The 16,222-nt window shown below is 42.5% G+C and overlaps 1 protein-coding gene across 2 annotated transcripts in view; it reads left to right on the top strand.

Moving 5' to 3' along the window:
* Nucleotides 1-167: 167 nt before the first annotated feature.
* LOC121622318 (kinesin-like protein KIF13B) overlaps nucleotides 168-16,222 on the top strand; it is a 36,674-nt gene continuing 20,619 nt past the window's right edge. For both annotated transcript variants that reach the window (XM_041959262.1, XM_041959261.1), the window contains exons 1-17: nucleotides 168-248; nucleotides 376-465; nucleotides 749-831; nucleotides 1,903-1,996; nucleotides 7,755-7,767; nucleotides 7,962-8,022; nucleotides 8,539-8,631; nucleotides 10,565-10,745; nucleotides 10,876-10,963; nucleotides 11,108-11,242; nucleotides 13,102-13,214; nucleotides 13,595-13,706; nucleotides 14,249-14,461; nucleotides 14,555-14,665; nucleotides 14,998-15,132; nucleotides 15,222-15,352; nucleotides 15,973-16,059. In XM_041959262.1, coding sequence (XP_041815196.1) covers nucleotides 762-831; nucleotides 1,903-1,996; nucleotides 7,755-7,767; nucleotides 7,962-8,022; nucleotides 8,539-8,631; nucleotides 10,565-10,745; nucleotides 10,876-10,963; nucleotides 11,108-11,242; nucleotides 13,102-13,214; nucleotides 13,595-13,706; nucleotides 14,249-14,461; nucleotides 14,555-14,665; nucleotides 14,998-15,132; nucleotides 15,222-15,352; nucleotides 15,973-16,059 — 1,637 coding nt within the window. In that variant the 5' untranslated portion in view covers nucleotides 168-248; nucleotides 376-465; nucleotides 749-761. The remainder of the gene's footprint in view (nucleotides 249-375; nucleotides 466-748; nucleotides 832-1,902; nucleotides 1,997-7,754; nucleotides 7,768-7,961; nucleotides 8,023-8,538; nucleotides 8,632-10,564; nucleotides 10,746-10,875; nucleotides 10,964-11,107; nucleotides 11,243-13,101; nucleotides 13,215-13,594; nucleotides 13,707-14,248; nucleotides 14,462-14,554; nucleotides 14,666-14,997; nucleotides 15,133-15,221; nucleotides 15,353-15,972; nucleotides 16,060-16,222) is intronic.

Below are 16,222 nucleotides of genomic sequence, written 5' to 3'. Positions count from 1 at the left end.
CTTGTCATGTTTTGGACAACTGGAGGAAAAAACAGACTTGTAATACATGTGAGTCCACACAGTGGCGCTGAATCCCCTCTCAAACCAATTACGACGTGTGTGGAGGAGAGCGCGACTGAAAGACTTGGAAGCTCACCAAATCTCACAGTAAATCCCTTTAGCTGCGAGTTGACATGGCTTGACTGGTCTCTGTGGGAAGTTTCAGGAAATGCAACAGGTGGAAGACCGGAGGGAATGAACTGAGTACTGTAAGTGTGTTTTAGACTTACAAATAGAAACCAGGGTTACACAGCACATCGTGCTGGGGTCAGTTACATTTATGAGCGGTCATTATGAAAGTATTTCACCCCTCTGTGTATGTTTGCTGTTCTCCAGCTCTCGTTAGCGTCCCCGGCTAGCTGCTGTATGTTCTTGAAGGTGCCTGTGGGCGTCGGACAGGGAAACAACTGCGCAGTCTTTCACACGGTTTGTTCACTCTTAATATAGTTTTCCACTTTAGTTTGTTATGTATTCATGGAAGTTTACAAGCTACATGGAGTCGGGTGTGAGTATGACTGTGCGTATTTACAGACACTTGTGTCTCGCGCGATGAAGTTGCGGTGTAAAAATAAAAGGATGTGTTCAGGTGTAATTCGGGAAAATGAGGCTTATAATGGATAACGTAAATGTCAACGAATGCAACTTTTTGGTTGAAGTGCGCACAGAGCGTAACTGGTTTCGCTTGTGTCCATTCATTCATTTGCCACAGGTCAGGTGGCACCATGGATGACAACAGCCTCAACGTCTCCAATGTAAAGGTCGCCGTTCGCGTGCGACCCATGAACAGGAGAGGTGAGTACAATGTCGCACAGACCTTGTGACAGTCACTCACTGCATTTATGAGTTGGACCATGCGACCAGTCATTAGTCTGTTTTTCACAGGTTTAACAAAGTTTTGTGTCACAACTCAGCCCAGCTCCAAAGGGACTTACCAAGAGCGCCACAGCGCGCCCTCGGACTGTGAAGCCAGCGTTAATTTGTAGTTTTCGATAAACAATAGAGGCCTCATTCCGCTGTTTTACAGGGTTCGTTTTTCACGTCAGCCTCTGAAAAGGCCTATTTTGCTCCTCTTTGGAAAGGTTTTGGCTGAAGTGCTGTGGGAGTGGAAATGGAAAACTATGGACGGGACAGTGACATCACATCCTGACAGAGAAGGGACTATAATGAATGTACAGTGACATTTGTATGCACCGTCACTGGCCTAAATATCTCTGACAGGCTGAGCAAGACTCAAGTGTCAAACTTCCTTGAGCTTACCTTTAAATTAATGTATTATATCACCTTTCCAATTGGATTTTCACAAAGGCTTTTAAAAGTACTAGTATGCTTTTTAAAATTAAGTATAACAACAACACATGTGCCCTAATTCATGCTCTAACAGGAAGTTTCAGGGCCATCTCCGCCTTAAAAACCCTCTGCTGTGGGTAGGAATGAGGAAGAGAAGCTGCAACCCCGCTTTTCCTTACTGCCTGCTCAGGGAGTAGTGAATTGGTTGTAATGTTTGCACAGGCAAGTCCTGGATGAATCACCATCAATAAAACTATTTCCTGCCTCTCCGTGTTGGCATGTTCGTGTTATGATCACGAGAAACTGGCACACACACAGTGTATGCTACCTGTTGTCCTGTGGTGAGGGTTGTGTCAGTGAGTACTCAGGAAAGTTGTGATGACCAGTACATAAATGCTCTCTAAACAGAGCCAAAGCTATCTTCTGTGCTGTATGATTTGCATCGTTTTTTAGGTCCAAAATGACAACATTAAGCCCAACTCACCTGTCAACGGTCCCGTATGGCAGAGAAAAGCATGTTTTCCACTGTGTCACTAAACTACATCCCTTTTCTCCTTGACTTTTGTTCCAATCCAGAAAAAGACCTCAAGACAAAATGTGTGGTGGAGATGGAGGGGAACCAGACAGTTCTGCATCCAGCCATCACTAACATCAACAAAGGAGATGCCCGGTAAGCTGCAAAAAAAGTTTCACCCACTAGTTGATCATGTTATCAGCTTAATGTAAAACTATTTAGCTTTGAAAGCTCAGTCATTTTTCATCTTACTTTTTAAATGTATTTTTCTGCTTCCACTGTAGCAGTTGCTAATATTTCTTTGGTGCTGAGCTATCCTCATTGAGGTTGCCGTGGGTAGCCACATGATTTGTAAGGCATTGCCTTTTTAGATGATTCTGGTAGAGCTTTGGGCTTGGTGACTTCTGGTGACTTCTGGTGACTTTAGACTGGACTTGACAAAATGAATAAAGCCGATTCTTGTGAGGGACATGCAATGACTTGTTAATGCCTTGAGTAAGCCACTAGTTCTAAACACAAGTTTTAGGACTTGGGCTTGACTTGGGCTACACCATCACACAGCCTTCATCAGCTGACTGAGCTTGCTCACTTGTCAGATGCATCTGTTGGCATGTTAGCGTAGTGGCTGTTATGATTTTGTCCATAGGGCTTGTGGGACTCTTTGTCCATTTTGGCTCGGAAGTTAAGTTCACTCTTAACCTCTGATGTTTGACAAAATAATCCCAATTCGAAGTCCGCCTCCTATCCTTTTCCAGAGCTTCGACCATATCACACAGACTTCATCAGTGGATAGAGAAGGTGTTTGAAGTAGCTTTAATGTGCCATGGGTGCATTTTTGATTGCTGTGACCATTATGGGTCCACAGCGGAATAATTCAGGCAGATCTCATCTGATTTAGTTTTTAATGGAATAATGGAGTATCATTTTGCTCAGAATGGCAATTCTAAGTGAAATACTGGATGCCACATAATATGTAGGAATTAAGTAATAATAGTAATACTATAACCCTGATTCTAAAAACTTAGTATGCTGTGTCAAACATAAATAAATCCGAATGTGATGATTTGCTAATCTTTTGACATATACCTTGTTGAAAGGCTCAGTTGTTCACAAGCAAGGATGGAGCTGGTTCACCACTTTGTGAACACATGATTGTATAAAGGATATTACTATATGGGCTCAGGAACACTTTGTAAAACCATTGCTGGTAAACACCATTTGTTTGCAAATGATTGCTTTCTGTTTTTATTTATGTTTGAAACAGCGTCCCACCTGTCGAGGTAGGATAGCAACAAGGATGAACAACAACCTGGAATTTAACCCAATTCTATTCAGTGGCAGGTTAATGTTTTGCCACATTCAAGTGTGTACACATACTGTGATTACAGTACAGGACTTCCACAAATTTAATTCCCTCAGGATTACTGGCAGAAGAGTTCACATAGACTGTAACCAGCTCATCAGGTTAGCTCCCAGTTCCCTGCAAGAAGCTCAAATCTAAACTTCACCCCACCCATCCTCCCTCTACTACTCTGTTCCACTCTTCCTCCTCCCTCTGGGTCCTTCCTGCATCATTCCCCTCTTTACAAAGGGCGTGTCTGTTCCAGCTCAGTCCTGCTCAGGTAGTCAAGCCAGGGTTTAAAGGAATATGAACAAAGGAGATGACAGTCAAAAATTCCAATTCAAGACTCAGAGTCACAATTTATGCATCCTGTCAGTACAGAAATTTATCTTGGGTTTAATATGACTTCAAAACTCACATCAGTGCGGTATATTAACATAGCAGCAAAATAAGGGATGTTGTGGTTGATTGACTGATTAATTGATTGGGTTAATTTGAAAAGGTGGCACTAGGCATGTGTCATTTGTTTTTCATAAACGTTTGCTGTAGTCAGACTAGTTCAGTCCTCCTTCCACCTTACTGTCAGCCAGGCACTGAGTCAGAGCAAGGTGCACAGATACCCCCCTGAAGGTTTTGGGCCCTTCTCAGGTTACCTTTTTCAGTAAATGTCTCAGGGCAATCCCCTACATGGAGTATGAATCTCACTCTTTGTAGAAAGAGAGAGACTCATATTTGATAGTTATCCTATGCATTTTTTTGTTTGTGTGTAATGTGTCTGTGTGTGTATTTTTTGCCCGGACATGCTTCAGCTGCGGTATGCTTGCCCTTTGGGGATCATTGTGAACAGGTTTCACCGGCTCAGTGCAACACAGAGAAGCACTTCTCACACACTGATCCCAGAGCAGCACAAGTGGGAGAAGTAAACCTGCAGCTTGTAAGCAAGTATTTTTAACTGGAAAGTTTCTGTATAAAGGCACTCTTGATTAGCTTCCCAGTCGACGGTATTCTATTATGAGCATAATCAGCGTTAGAGAAAAGCATTGTTTCTTGGGGGAGTCATTCACCAGCCAATTCCTCAAGGCTTCTGCTGAGTCAGCTCATTGCCTGACAGGTTTAACTGAAGTGCTGCATGAGCCTCAGGGGGTGTTGATATGTTACGGCACCCTTGGAAGCTGCAACCTGGAATACAGCAGAGGCTGTCAGACCCTCAAGGTGGTAGAGAATAATAAAGCTTTGGGTGTACTTTCATAACTGTGGAGCCTACCAATAGCAGCTGCGGCAGGCCTGTAAAACTATAGTTTCATGGATCCCATTTTACTGCACATGCTATAAACAGACCTTGAATTGCTGCAGGAATATGTATCAGCCTCTGCAGAATAACGTTTCGAAAAGGAAGCCGCCTTTCTTACTCTGAACTTGGTTTGATAAGAACCTCGCTTTTTATCTGTTTATGGCATCACAAATGTTTGCTTATTTTCTGTTCTGACTCGGAGAGATTGTGTGTTCACAATCTATAGTATATGACCATCCACCCAAAGAGCTGTGTATTATCAGACCGCTTAAATCTGTAATAGTTGTGTGAGGCTGTATGTTGTTGGTCATAGACTTGTTGACCTACCGTCCTCCTCCTCTCCGTTAGTGACTCCTTGGAGCTGCGAGGCCCTGCCAGTTATCTCAGGAATGTCCTCGCCAGCCCAGGAGAGGACAGGACTTAATGTTGCCCTTTCATGGACCAGCCAAGTCTCACATAGGGAGGCCTTGTTTCATTACAGCCCCCCATGTGTGTGGCCATGACTAAATTTGCAGCCTTTTTCTTTAAACCCCAAATTGATATTTCTGCCTGAGTGAAGACTGTGTGTTTTGAATTGTGTAAGGTACTGCACTTCAAAGGGGGCTTCCCTGGAGACTGGGTGCCTGTGTTGAAGTATGATGGATTTTAGCATAAACAAATATAACAATCTGTGTTTCCCACATTTTCACATTTTGGGTGGCTAACTCGAAAAGATTTGCCAAAAAGATTCAGTTTTTTTCTCGTTAATATTTCCTTCTTTTTAAATGGCTGCATGGAAATGCATTTGAAAATGCAGATTGCTTGAAAACTCAGCCAGAATGTCGCATTCAGACACAATTGTTAGATGGTGTTAGTGTTGAGTGCTGTTTGTAGCACCACCCGCCTCAGTGGGCAGCCACCACAAATAAATTTTCAACATGTGGGATAGTAAAACTACCATCAAGAGTAGGCAGCAAACAGCTGAATTCAGATTTAAAGCTGCTGTAGCTGTTTTTCTGGCCACTTGGAGGCAGCGGAAGCAAAGCTGTAAACACATCACTGCCAAATTAACATATATCAAAATATCACATTCACAGTTTATATGGGAAATGTCTTAGCAAATAGTTGCCAATTAAACACCCAGCAGACGTGAAGCAACACTATCATTTATATGAAGTCGGGTTTCTGGCCACCTGATGAATGTAGGTCCGATATTCATTCACATAATACACATAATTGGTTCATGGTTGTGGATTACTTCAGTCAAATGGTCCTAGATATGAAGGGCACTGTGAGCATTACTGTCCATATTAATCTCAATGTTTATGGAATATCATAACTGGATCAGACTTTAACTTGCTCTAACATGAACACTGCTCTGGTGATGGACACCATGAAGCTGCACTGGAGCATGGAACATCCTTGATAATTAAATTTGACATTTGCTCACTGGAATGTGGTGATGTGTTTGCTGAATGATGCATGGGACGCTATTGTCAGCTGTGGTGAGACGAACCTAAAACGCAGTGACAGTGCTATAATGGTCTAGTGTGTAGGGTTTAGTGGCATCTCACAGTGAAGTTGCACATTACAACCAGCTGAATACCCCCTCACCTCACCCCTCCCTTTCCAAGTATGTAGGAGAACGTACCGAGGCCGCAATACATGCGAAAAACGTGAAAGCTGCTCGCTGGGGCCTGTGTTTGCTTTGTCTGTTCTGGGCTGCCGTAGAAACATGGCAGTGCAACATGGCCAATGCTGTGGAATAGGACCCACTCCCTCTGCGAATACAACGAGCTCATTCTAAAGTAACAAAACACAATGATTCTTGTTTCCAGGTGATTATACAATAATGAAAACATAACTATATATATTATATGCCATTTCTGCTAATAGAACCCCCTAAATCCTACACACTGGACCTTTAAGGTGCTCTGGTAAGAATGCAGAGATTTAGCCTTGGCTGGGGTCTCGGGGACACTGAAGGTCACATTCCCCACTTCATTCGCTACGAGCCAAAGAGGATTAGTCACCTTGACAGATTTTTAAGCCTTGCAACGATTAAAACACCTTTGACTCCGTATCCTTGAAACTCTCACTTCTTACTCTGCTGACTTTGACCTGGAGTGAAGTCAGATATGAAGTATTTGCTCGCTCTGCTGTTTTTGCACTGCTGTGTTGTTTGCTTTGTTAGCTGTACTTTTGTGAGATGCCTCAGAACAGCTAGTGAACATGAAGTATTTGTTAAGACACAGCAGGTCACATCATTGACTTGCTATTCATTTTAATGAGTCACTGCTCATCCAGAGAGACAAACCATATCTGAGCAGCCTGGTGCAAACATTAAAGGCCATTCTTGTGTCAGCTTAATTGACTGATTATGAGATGATGTGACCCTGTGAAGAGTACAAATAAATATGGGATTGGACTAAATAATATTAAAGAACTCAAATTGAGATAAGGAGAGAAAAAATGGTAAGATATTCCTACTTTTGGCTGAGCTTGTTGCCCTTCAAATGAGAAATGTCACTTCATAAGTCTGGCTTTGGGGGCCAGTAAACTGGTTTTCTCCTCTCACTTTGCCTCATTTGTTTCAATTGATAATAAGAGGATTCCTGGAGGCTAAAAACTATTACTCTTATTAATACTAAGAATTTCACGAGAAAAAGAGGCAAAGACCAGATATGAACCTGAAACAAAGACATTATAGTACATTTGTAAAATGGACATGCTCTTTCCTTCTTATCCCAGAGCTGTCTAGCAACCAACTAAAATTAGCTTGGGACCCCGAGGTTGGGAACCAGTCGCCTACAGGTTAGAGAAGCAGTTTTGAGACCAAAGGGTCGATGGTCCAGACTGGCTGGGAAAATGTTGGTGGGAAACATTAAGCAGTAATGCTTACCTCACTTTAACAGCCTCTGCCGGAGCAGCTTCCAAGTGTGAATGTCTGTAACTGTGAAAGTGAAGTGAGAGTTCTGCTGAATCAGGACTCAGCTGACTTTAAGTGAATATTAAAAAGGCCTCAGGGCTCAGGGCACATGTTCCTTTGCTTTGCTCTGAATCTTAAAGAAAGTTTTACCTGCACTAATATGTCAGCTGAATGAAAACTGCTGGTCTTGACAGTGTTGCCATTTGATAAAGATTTTCACCTGTTTGAGCCCTGGCAACGTTCCTCTGATGTGTAAATCCACAGGCCTGTGAAAGACTGACAGTAAAATTTAGAATAGTTAGTTAATAGTTAGCTTGGTTTTTTCATGTTGTGGTTAACTGCTATTTGTATTTCTTCTCTCTGTTGCCCCCAGGAGTCAGCCAAAGGTGAGTGTTAAATTAAATCGTGTTTTCGATCAAAGTTAAAATGAAATTGAAATTAAAGTTACATAGTTACAAAGTTTTTTTGCACTGCACTCGTTCATCTGTGCATGACCTTTTTCTTTCTTTCTGTCTGGTATCCAGGCAGTCGTTGTTTTCAGTTTAAATCCACTCTCCTGTACCCTGGTTGTTCTCTCCAGGTTTTTGCGTATGACTACTGCTTCTGGTCAATGGATGAATCCCAAAAGGACAAGTTTGCAGGTTTGTACACTGCCACAGTGTCATTGTGCTTTGTACCCGACTTGATGTGGTGTGTTCTGTTTTTAGCTTAGTTTAACTTCACTGCTTGGTGACTCATTTCTGAAACTTATCTCCTGACAGAATGTTTCCTGATATTCTGAACTATTTATGGAGTCGAACAAAGGGAGTGTTCTGGGGACCTGATGAAGAGTTACGCATTGTTTACCTCCAGATTGATTCTGTGGTCCTATATATTGTAGAGGGGTACAACAAAACCATTGCCAGGGGGTTTCCCAACAGTGTGAGGGGTATAAATAATTCAGCAGCATGTGTCAGATGTATTGAATCTGAACAAAATGTCCACCATGTCTATTCTGGGCTGTCAGTCTTCTCTTGCAGAGAACAGTAAGTCATGTCTGGATATGAAGAGCCCCACTAGAGTGTTTCTGTACTTCTCTGTGTCTTTCTAAAGTTGTCTGGGAAGTTTTGCAGTCTGTACTTTGAGATGTTAACGTGTGTTTTCTGGTGTTTGTTCAGGTCAGGATGTAGTGTTCCAGTGCCTTGGCGACAGTCTGCTCGACAACGCCTTCATGGGCTACAATGCCTGCATCTTTGCTTATGGACAGACAGGTAAGATTTGAAAACATCAGAATTACGGTCCCTTGGTAGTAATAATGCAGGTATAGTATATAGCACAGTGATACTGTTACACTAATATTGAGGATATTAAGTTCAGTGAAGGTGCAGTCACACCGGCAGTGTTTTTTTACGCCTCTGTACAGGTGACAGTCGTGGTCAATGGGACCCAGCTGTGCTTTTCCTGCTATGACGAGTCAAACTTCTGTGAGAAAGGTCTATTAATTCACAAGCTTTTTGATCCTAATATGGCATTCATTGCTTTATTAAAGGCAGCAGCACTGAAAAGGTCAGCAGCAAGGTGTGTTGTCAGGTGCATGATTCAAGATCTAAGCCATTTCCAGTTAGGGCAAGTTGTTTTCTAGCAAGATTACCCATCAAAACATTTTCAGTTCAGCGACACCTGCTCATCATGACCCAACTTTACGATGGATTTTCAAAATGAGGGAAAAAAAAAAAAAGAAAATATTCAGAAAAAATGATAGATTCAGATAATTTTTACTGGCAATTTGGGATCCCAGTGCACTACAAGTGGATTTTGCATCTAATGTTGCAGACACAAGGCACAGACTCAGTGGTGTGTTTTGGCATCCTGAGGGGTTGGAGGTTGTGGTAGCAGGTGAAAGTGCCACTAACCCAGGCTAGAGGTGATGGACTCTGGTGTGCTTTCACTGATTATTACCAATTATATTCATTATATTACATGCATTTGTCAGGCCTTTTGTGTCCAAGGTGACCTACATTTGTTCTCCACACGCACATGCACACATGCGCACACACAAACACACACACAGGGAGCAGCTTGGAGTTCAGTGTCTTGCTAAAGGAGTGTGCAGTTAGTGCTTCTACCACCTGAGCTGTAGGTGGTAGAAATGATTCAAATGTAATGATTTCCTTCCTGCTGAGTTGTATCATTTCAGAGCACAGACTGCCACCGGTTCATGCTGTGACTTGACTCTAAGCATGAGCTTCATGTTAACTCTGTTTCTATACATTACATCCATAAATTTGTGTTTTCAGACGTCAGTTTGGATCACCTTAGCTCTCTAACATACATGCCATTCACTTGGAGACCCAAAATGTGAATCTCATCACGTTCTCAGACTGAACATGTGTCTCGACATTCAGTTTAATTTGCTTTTTAATTGAGGGTGTCTAATAACTCATCTGAATCTCTGCTCTCAGACACCTTTTTTTCTGGAGTGTTAATTTATCTGTATTGAATTTGCATGAAAGCTTAGGAGGTGTTGTGGAACATCTTTTTATTTATAATCATGTGAACAGCAGAATCATTAGCAGTACTCTCCAGATCTGTGTTAATTTACTGTATGATTACTTCCACAGCTTGAAATCACTGAAATGTGTCATGTGTAGACAGAGAAGCATGTACATGAAGAGACCGTTTTTCTGAATTAGCTTTTAATTTTTATTCCTCCGTGCTGGGGCCAGCCATGTTTTCAAGTTCAGTCCGCCCATCCGTGCGTACCATTCTCGTGAACGGTCTTCAGGTTTGGCACAAATATCCACTTGGAATCTCGGATAAACAGATTAGATTTTGGTGGTCAAAGATCACTGTGACCTCACAGAACACATTTTTGACAGTAACTCAAGAATTCATAGGCTAATTATGACAAAATTCCACACACGTCTCATAGGATAAAATGACGATGTGATGACACTTCAAATCTGAAAAGTCAAAGGACTTTTTAGAATTTTTGGCTTTCCACATTAGAGGCATTGTAGTCCACCACAAGCTCATTGGTCTTGCGGATGTTCAGCTTCAGTTGATTGACTCTATTAATTGTACTTTGACAGCAGAACTGAATCGGATTGTATTTCCTCCTTCCTCCCTATTCCCTCTTTAACGCTGCGTGGTTGGTTTTCTGCTTGCTGTCTGGATTTGTAAACTGTAACTCTGCGTTTCCAGGCTCTGGGAAGTCGTACACCATGATGGGTTCAGCGGAGCAGCCTGGTCTGATCCCTCGGCTCTGCAGCTCCCTGTTCAGCAGGACTGCGCAGGAGGCCTGGGAAGGAGAGAGCTTCACTGTGGAGGTCTCCTACATGGAGATTTACAACGAGAAGGTCCGAGACCTGCTCGACCCCAAAGGGTGAGGAACTGTTTGGTCTAGATGACTTTAAGACAGGGAGTCACATGTGCACGACCCTGCATTTGTTGAGAAAATACAAGTATATTTGGACAGACGGATGTGCCATTAATAACTCTCCTTCTCTCTGCAGAAGTCGACAGGCGCTGAGAGTGAGAGAACACAACGTTTTTGGGCCTTATGTTGATGGCCTGTCTCGCCTGGCTGTGGCCAGCTACAAGGTACTCGTAAAATACTTCATGAGCAATGTCTAATTTCCGCTCTGTTTTTCTTTTTTCGTTTCGTTTTTATCACGTCGTGTTGCCAAGGGGAACAAGCTATCTCATAATGTACGTGTCTGTTTGTGGCGTCTGTGTCTCTGACAGGACATCGAGTCTCTGATGTCAGAGGGAAATAAATCTCGCACAGTGGCAGCCACAAATATGAATGAAGAGAGCAGCAGGTCCCACGCTGTGTTCAACATCATCCTCACACACACACTCATGGACTTACAGTCCGGGGTAAGACACACTCACATTCACACTCAGCATCAACTTAAAAAGAATCATTCACTTTCCCAGAATAGTTCTTTTACATGTCTGTTGACACCCACTTTTATTGACATACCTGTATAAATCATACAGTTTTTCTCTTGGTGATGATGATTATTATTATTTTATTTATATATACAGTTGAGGACAAAATTATTAGCCCCCTATGAAATCTTAAGTTTCTTCAAGATTTTCCCAAGTGCCTTTAACCAGAGCAACACATTTTTAACACAGCTTTTTTAGACATCCTACTTTTATTTTGGATGCTTACATTGTTTTATTTTGCACACAGAAGTGAAAATATTCCACAAAACACAAAAACTACCAGGGTCAAAATTATTAGCCCCCCACATTCTAATAGTCAATTAGGGTCACCCCACATATTTTCAATTGGATTTGAGTCAGGGCTTTGTGCAGGCCATTTGATTACATTCACCTTGGTCTACTGGAGATAGTTCTTCACAAAGAGAGATGTATGTTTAGGATCGTTGTCACGTTGAAAGATGAAGCAACGACTCATACCCAGTTTTACTGCTGACTGCTTAAGGTTTTCTTTCAAAATCTCCACATATTATTCTTTATTCATGAGTCCTTCCACCTTGACAAGATTTCCAGTTCCAGACACACTGAAGCATCCCCACAGCATAATACGCCCACCACCGTGTTTCACTGTGGGGACGGTGGTCCTTGGGTTAAATGCCTGTCCCTTTTTTCTCCAAACCATGTCTCTATGGCCAAAGAGCTCTAGTTTAGTCTCATCAGACCATAAGACACGCTACCAGTATGAATCATCTTTCTCCAGGTTGTCCCGAGCATACTTAAGTGTGGCTTGAAGGTGTCTTTTCCTCAAAAGTGGAGTTTTTCTTGGTTTGCAACCTCGCAGTCCATTCCTGTGCAGAGCTCTAGTGATGGTCTTCTTAGAGACTATGATTCCTGTGTGTCCAGGTCATTCACCAGTGTCTTGGCAGTTGTTCTGGGGTCTTTAGACACATCTCTCACTAGTTTTCTTTCCAGTGTCTTTGAAATTGTTCACTTCCTACCTCTGCCAGGCTTGTTCTGCACCGTGTGGCTGTCTTTGAATTTCTGGATTATACCTCTCACTCCAGTTCTTGACACTTGGAAACGCTTGGATAGCTTTATATATCCTTCTCCTGTTTTGTGTGCATCAATAATTATTTTTCACAGGTCCAAACTGATTTCCTTCATTTTCGGCATGGTGCTTTCTCAACTGACAGCTCAATCACCCATACTGAGGCTTTTATACCATGTTTTAACTTAATTGTTGAGTGAAATCACCTATTTCACCTGATCACCGTGAAGCACATCACCTGTGGAGTTGAAGCACATCACTGCACAAAAGTGGCTGTGCGATGACTTAATAAATGGTCATTTCTTAAAGGGGGCTAATAATTATGTCCCTGGTCATTTTTAGCTTTTTCTTAAATCATTAAGTTTTGGTGTGCAAATATAAATATTTTGTGCCTTCTAATGAAAAATAGTATGTTCAGAAATGTTCTGTTAAAAATTCCTTTCTCTGTGAAAAAAATCTTGAAGAAACTTAAGATTTCATAGGGGGGCTAATAATCAACTGTATATATATTTTTAATTGCAAAAAATGTTAAAATATGATGATTTCAGTAGTATTTTGGTTGTAGTTTTTGATGATATACAGAATGTACTTTCAGTGAATGCAAAGATCAGCTATAAATCTCCACAGCTGCAGCTGGCCTTCAGTAAAGTTTCACTCTGCAATGACTGGAAAAGATTTTTGGAAGTAAAGTTTAATGCTGTCAGGTATATTTCTGTGTGTTGTTGTGTCTCCATTTCAGACGAGTGGAGAGAAGGTGAGCAAGCTGAGTCTGGTGGATCTGGCTGGCAGCGAGCGGGCCGCTAAGACTGGAGCGGCAGGGGAGCGGCTGAAAGAAGGCAGCAACATCAATAAGTGAGTCAGCAGAAAATAAATACATGGCACGACGCTAAAGACTTCTAACCCTCAGTGATCCAATTTTTTACTTCCAGGAACTAAACGATGTGACCAGGCAGAGAGGATTGCTGGCTGGGATTGTGTTTAGTTTTTTCTTGATCGTACTTTGGTTTTGGTCTTTTTGGAACCTTGCTCATCTCATTGGCTTATCCTTACGATACTGTTCCCCTCATATGTAAACTGAAGTCGTGTGAGCTTGACTAAAATCTCATCAGTCTTTTTTGAATTGCCTTGATGATTTGTGGTGTTTTTTACATTCTGTCCCATAAATACATCCCTCTCTCCTCTCTATGTACTCCCCTCTTGATGCCTCCACCCGACACCCCCCCCCCCTCCAGGTCTCTCAGCACTCTGGGTTTAGTTATCTCGGCCTTGGCTGACCAGGGAGCAGGGAAGAACAAGAACAAGTTTGTTCCTTACAGAGACTCTGTGCTCACCTGGCTGCTCAAGGTACGTGGAAGAAAATAACCAAGCTTGTTCATTGAGACTCCCGTACAGACAAACAGGACAATGATTTCTGTTCATCTTCAGTTCCTTTTGCTCTGCACGCCCACTCACTTACACAACATGCTTGTAGTATGATATGTTTTTTGTATCTAAAGAAACTGGACTTTAAAGTCTCTGAGTAATTAACTTTCTTTTGTGAATTTTTGTTCTGCCCGTTTTGTTTCAAGGCTCTGCTGATTATTTTCATTAGCTCTGCTCTGTTCAAAAAAGGCCCCTTTTGTCAGCTTTGAGTTTTTAATTTGGGGCTTTTAAATTAGTGTTTAATTTGGCTCCATGTAGCATTCTAATAATGTTAAATGTGCCTTTGCAGAATCCCTGATCCCCCTCAAACACAGTATGCTCATAAATCATCTGCTCTTCACACATTTAGTAATTTTGAATGGACCAAAACAGTGAACTTTCTTTATTTTGCACAATGCAGTGTGAGATTTTAAGTGACTGCTTTGGGATTGTCACCGAGGTAAAAGCTGTCTTTCTACCTGCAGGATAGTCTTGGAGGGAACAGCCGCACTGCCATGGTGGCTACCATCAGCCCCTCTGCAGACAACTATGACGAGACGCTGTCCACCCTGCGCTACGCCGACAGGGCCAAGAGCATCGTCAACCACGCCGTCGTCAACGAAGACCCCAACGCCAGGATCATCAGAGAGCTTCGAGAGGAAGTGGAAAAACTGAGGGAGCAGCTCACCGAGGCGGAGGTTTGGATTACCTCAGCCTGGTTTAGCCTGTGCAAGTGTTGTGAATAACCCAGTTATGTGTGGAGAGTGTAATGCAGCTTCTGTCACCCTCAGTCTATGAAGGCCCCCGAGCTGAAGGAGAGGCTGGAGGAGTCTGAGAAGCTGATCCAAGAAATGACAGTCACCTGGGAGGAGAAGCTCAGGAAGACTGAGGCTATTGCACAGGTAACACACACACACACACAAATACACTCTGTGCATCAGTTTGTAGAGACCAATAGTAAAAATGTTCTCATTCTTGTTATACTTCAACAGAACTTCATTAACTTATTTGTTGATTCCTACACTGAAACAAGTAGACTCAATAGACACGTAATCAAACTGTGAGTCATTTTCAATAGATTGTTGTTTCTGTCCATTCATTTGGAGGTTATTTTCGCAGTAATCTCAGCTCAGTTCCCTCTCTTTTTACCCTTGCATTTCTTTCTTCTGGTAGCTAAAAGTTAGAATAGTCCATGAACAGTTCATGTATTAAATATGCAATATGTTTCCTGTAGGAGCGTCAGAGGCAGCTGGAGAGTCTGGGCATTTCCTTGCAGTCTTCTGGAATACGAGTGGTGGACGACAAGTGTTTCCTGGTGAACCTTAACGCTGACCCTGCCCTCAACGAGCTGCTGGTCTACTACCTGAAGGTACCGGACACGCACGTACAGTCCAGTGCTGTTCAGTGAACCATGCACACATGTTCAGCAGTTTGTGACCACCTCTCCTCTGTGTCCAGGAGCACACACGTGTGGGCTCAGCCAACTCGCAGGACATCCAGCTGTGTGGGATGGCCATCCAAGCTGAGCACTGTGTCATCGACATCACAGAGGGCAACGGCGTGGTGCTCAGTCCTCACCGCAATGCTCGGTGTGTACCCAACCTGAGTGAAAAATACTGCAAGTCTGTTTGCTCCAACTGCACATGGTGTGCCTTTCAGCGCACCATGATTTTGGTTTCTCATATTTTGTAACAGAAAATTATCACCTGACTGTACACTTCCCCTTAGCTCTGCAGACCATTTTAGCTCATTATTTTGTTTTTACACCCTCTAAATTTGCAGGGGTTTTTTTCAGTCTCAAGGCCCTCATGCTGCTGTGCTCAGTAGGCAACTCTTTGCCATACGCCTTAATGGCTTTTTATTTTAGTGTTGTGTTTATAGCTTTTACAGCTGCCCACAACTGGCCAGAAAGTGCTGCTTTAAGTAAATCTCTAGGAATATTAACATATTTCACAAAATTAACAAACAGCTCACCAATGATGACGATACCTTCGGTTTCTCTACCTAAAGGATGCTGTTTGTTTCATGCCTTACTTTGAGGGAAGTAAAACTTGGCTTAAAAATAGGAAAATCAGGAAGTATCTAATAGGAAATAGGAAAACTATGAATCTGAGCAACTTGTCTGTTGGTTGTATTTCCACCACTGACCAAAGTGTCATCTTTCCTCATCTCATGTTGTCTCATGTTGTGCTGTTTTTTCCACCTGCAGAACATGTGTGAATGGTGCTGCAGTGACCAGTCCAGTCCAGATTCATCACGGAGACCGAATCCTGTGGGGAAACAACCACTTCTTCAGGTCTGACTCACCTACAGAGTGTTGCCTTTGAATCTACATCTGCGTGGTGTTTGATTTCTAACGCTAACGTGTTCAGACAGCATTTATTTACATGTATTCGCAAGCTCTTCATTGTGTCTCTTCCTATTTTCGCTGCATCGCACTTCCTCTTTCTTTCACTCAC

This window comes from Chelmon rostratus, chromosome 18 (assembly GCF_017976325.1).
Source record: "Chelmon rostratus isolate fCheRos1 chromosome 18, fCheRos1.pri, whole genome shotgun sequence".
Taxonomy (NCBI): Eukaryota; Metazoa; Chordata; class Actinopteri; order Chaetodontiformes; family Chaetodontidae; genus Chelmon; species Chelmon rostratus.
This window is presented reverse-complemented; position numbering and strand designations above follow the sequence as displayed.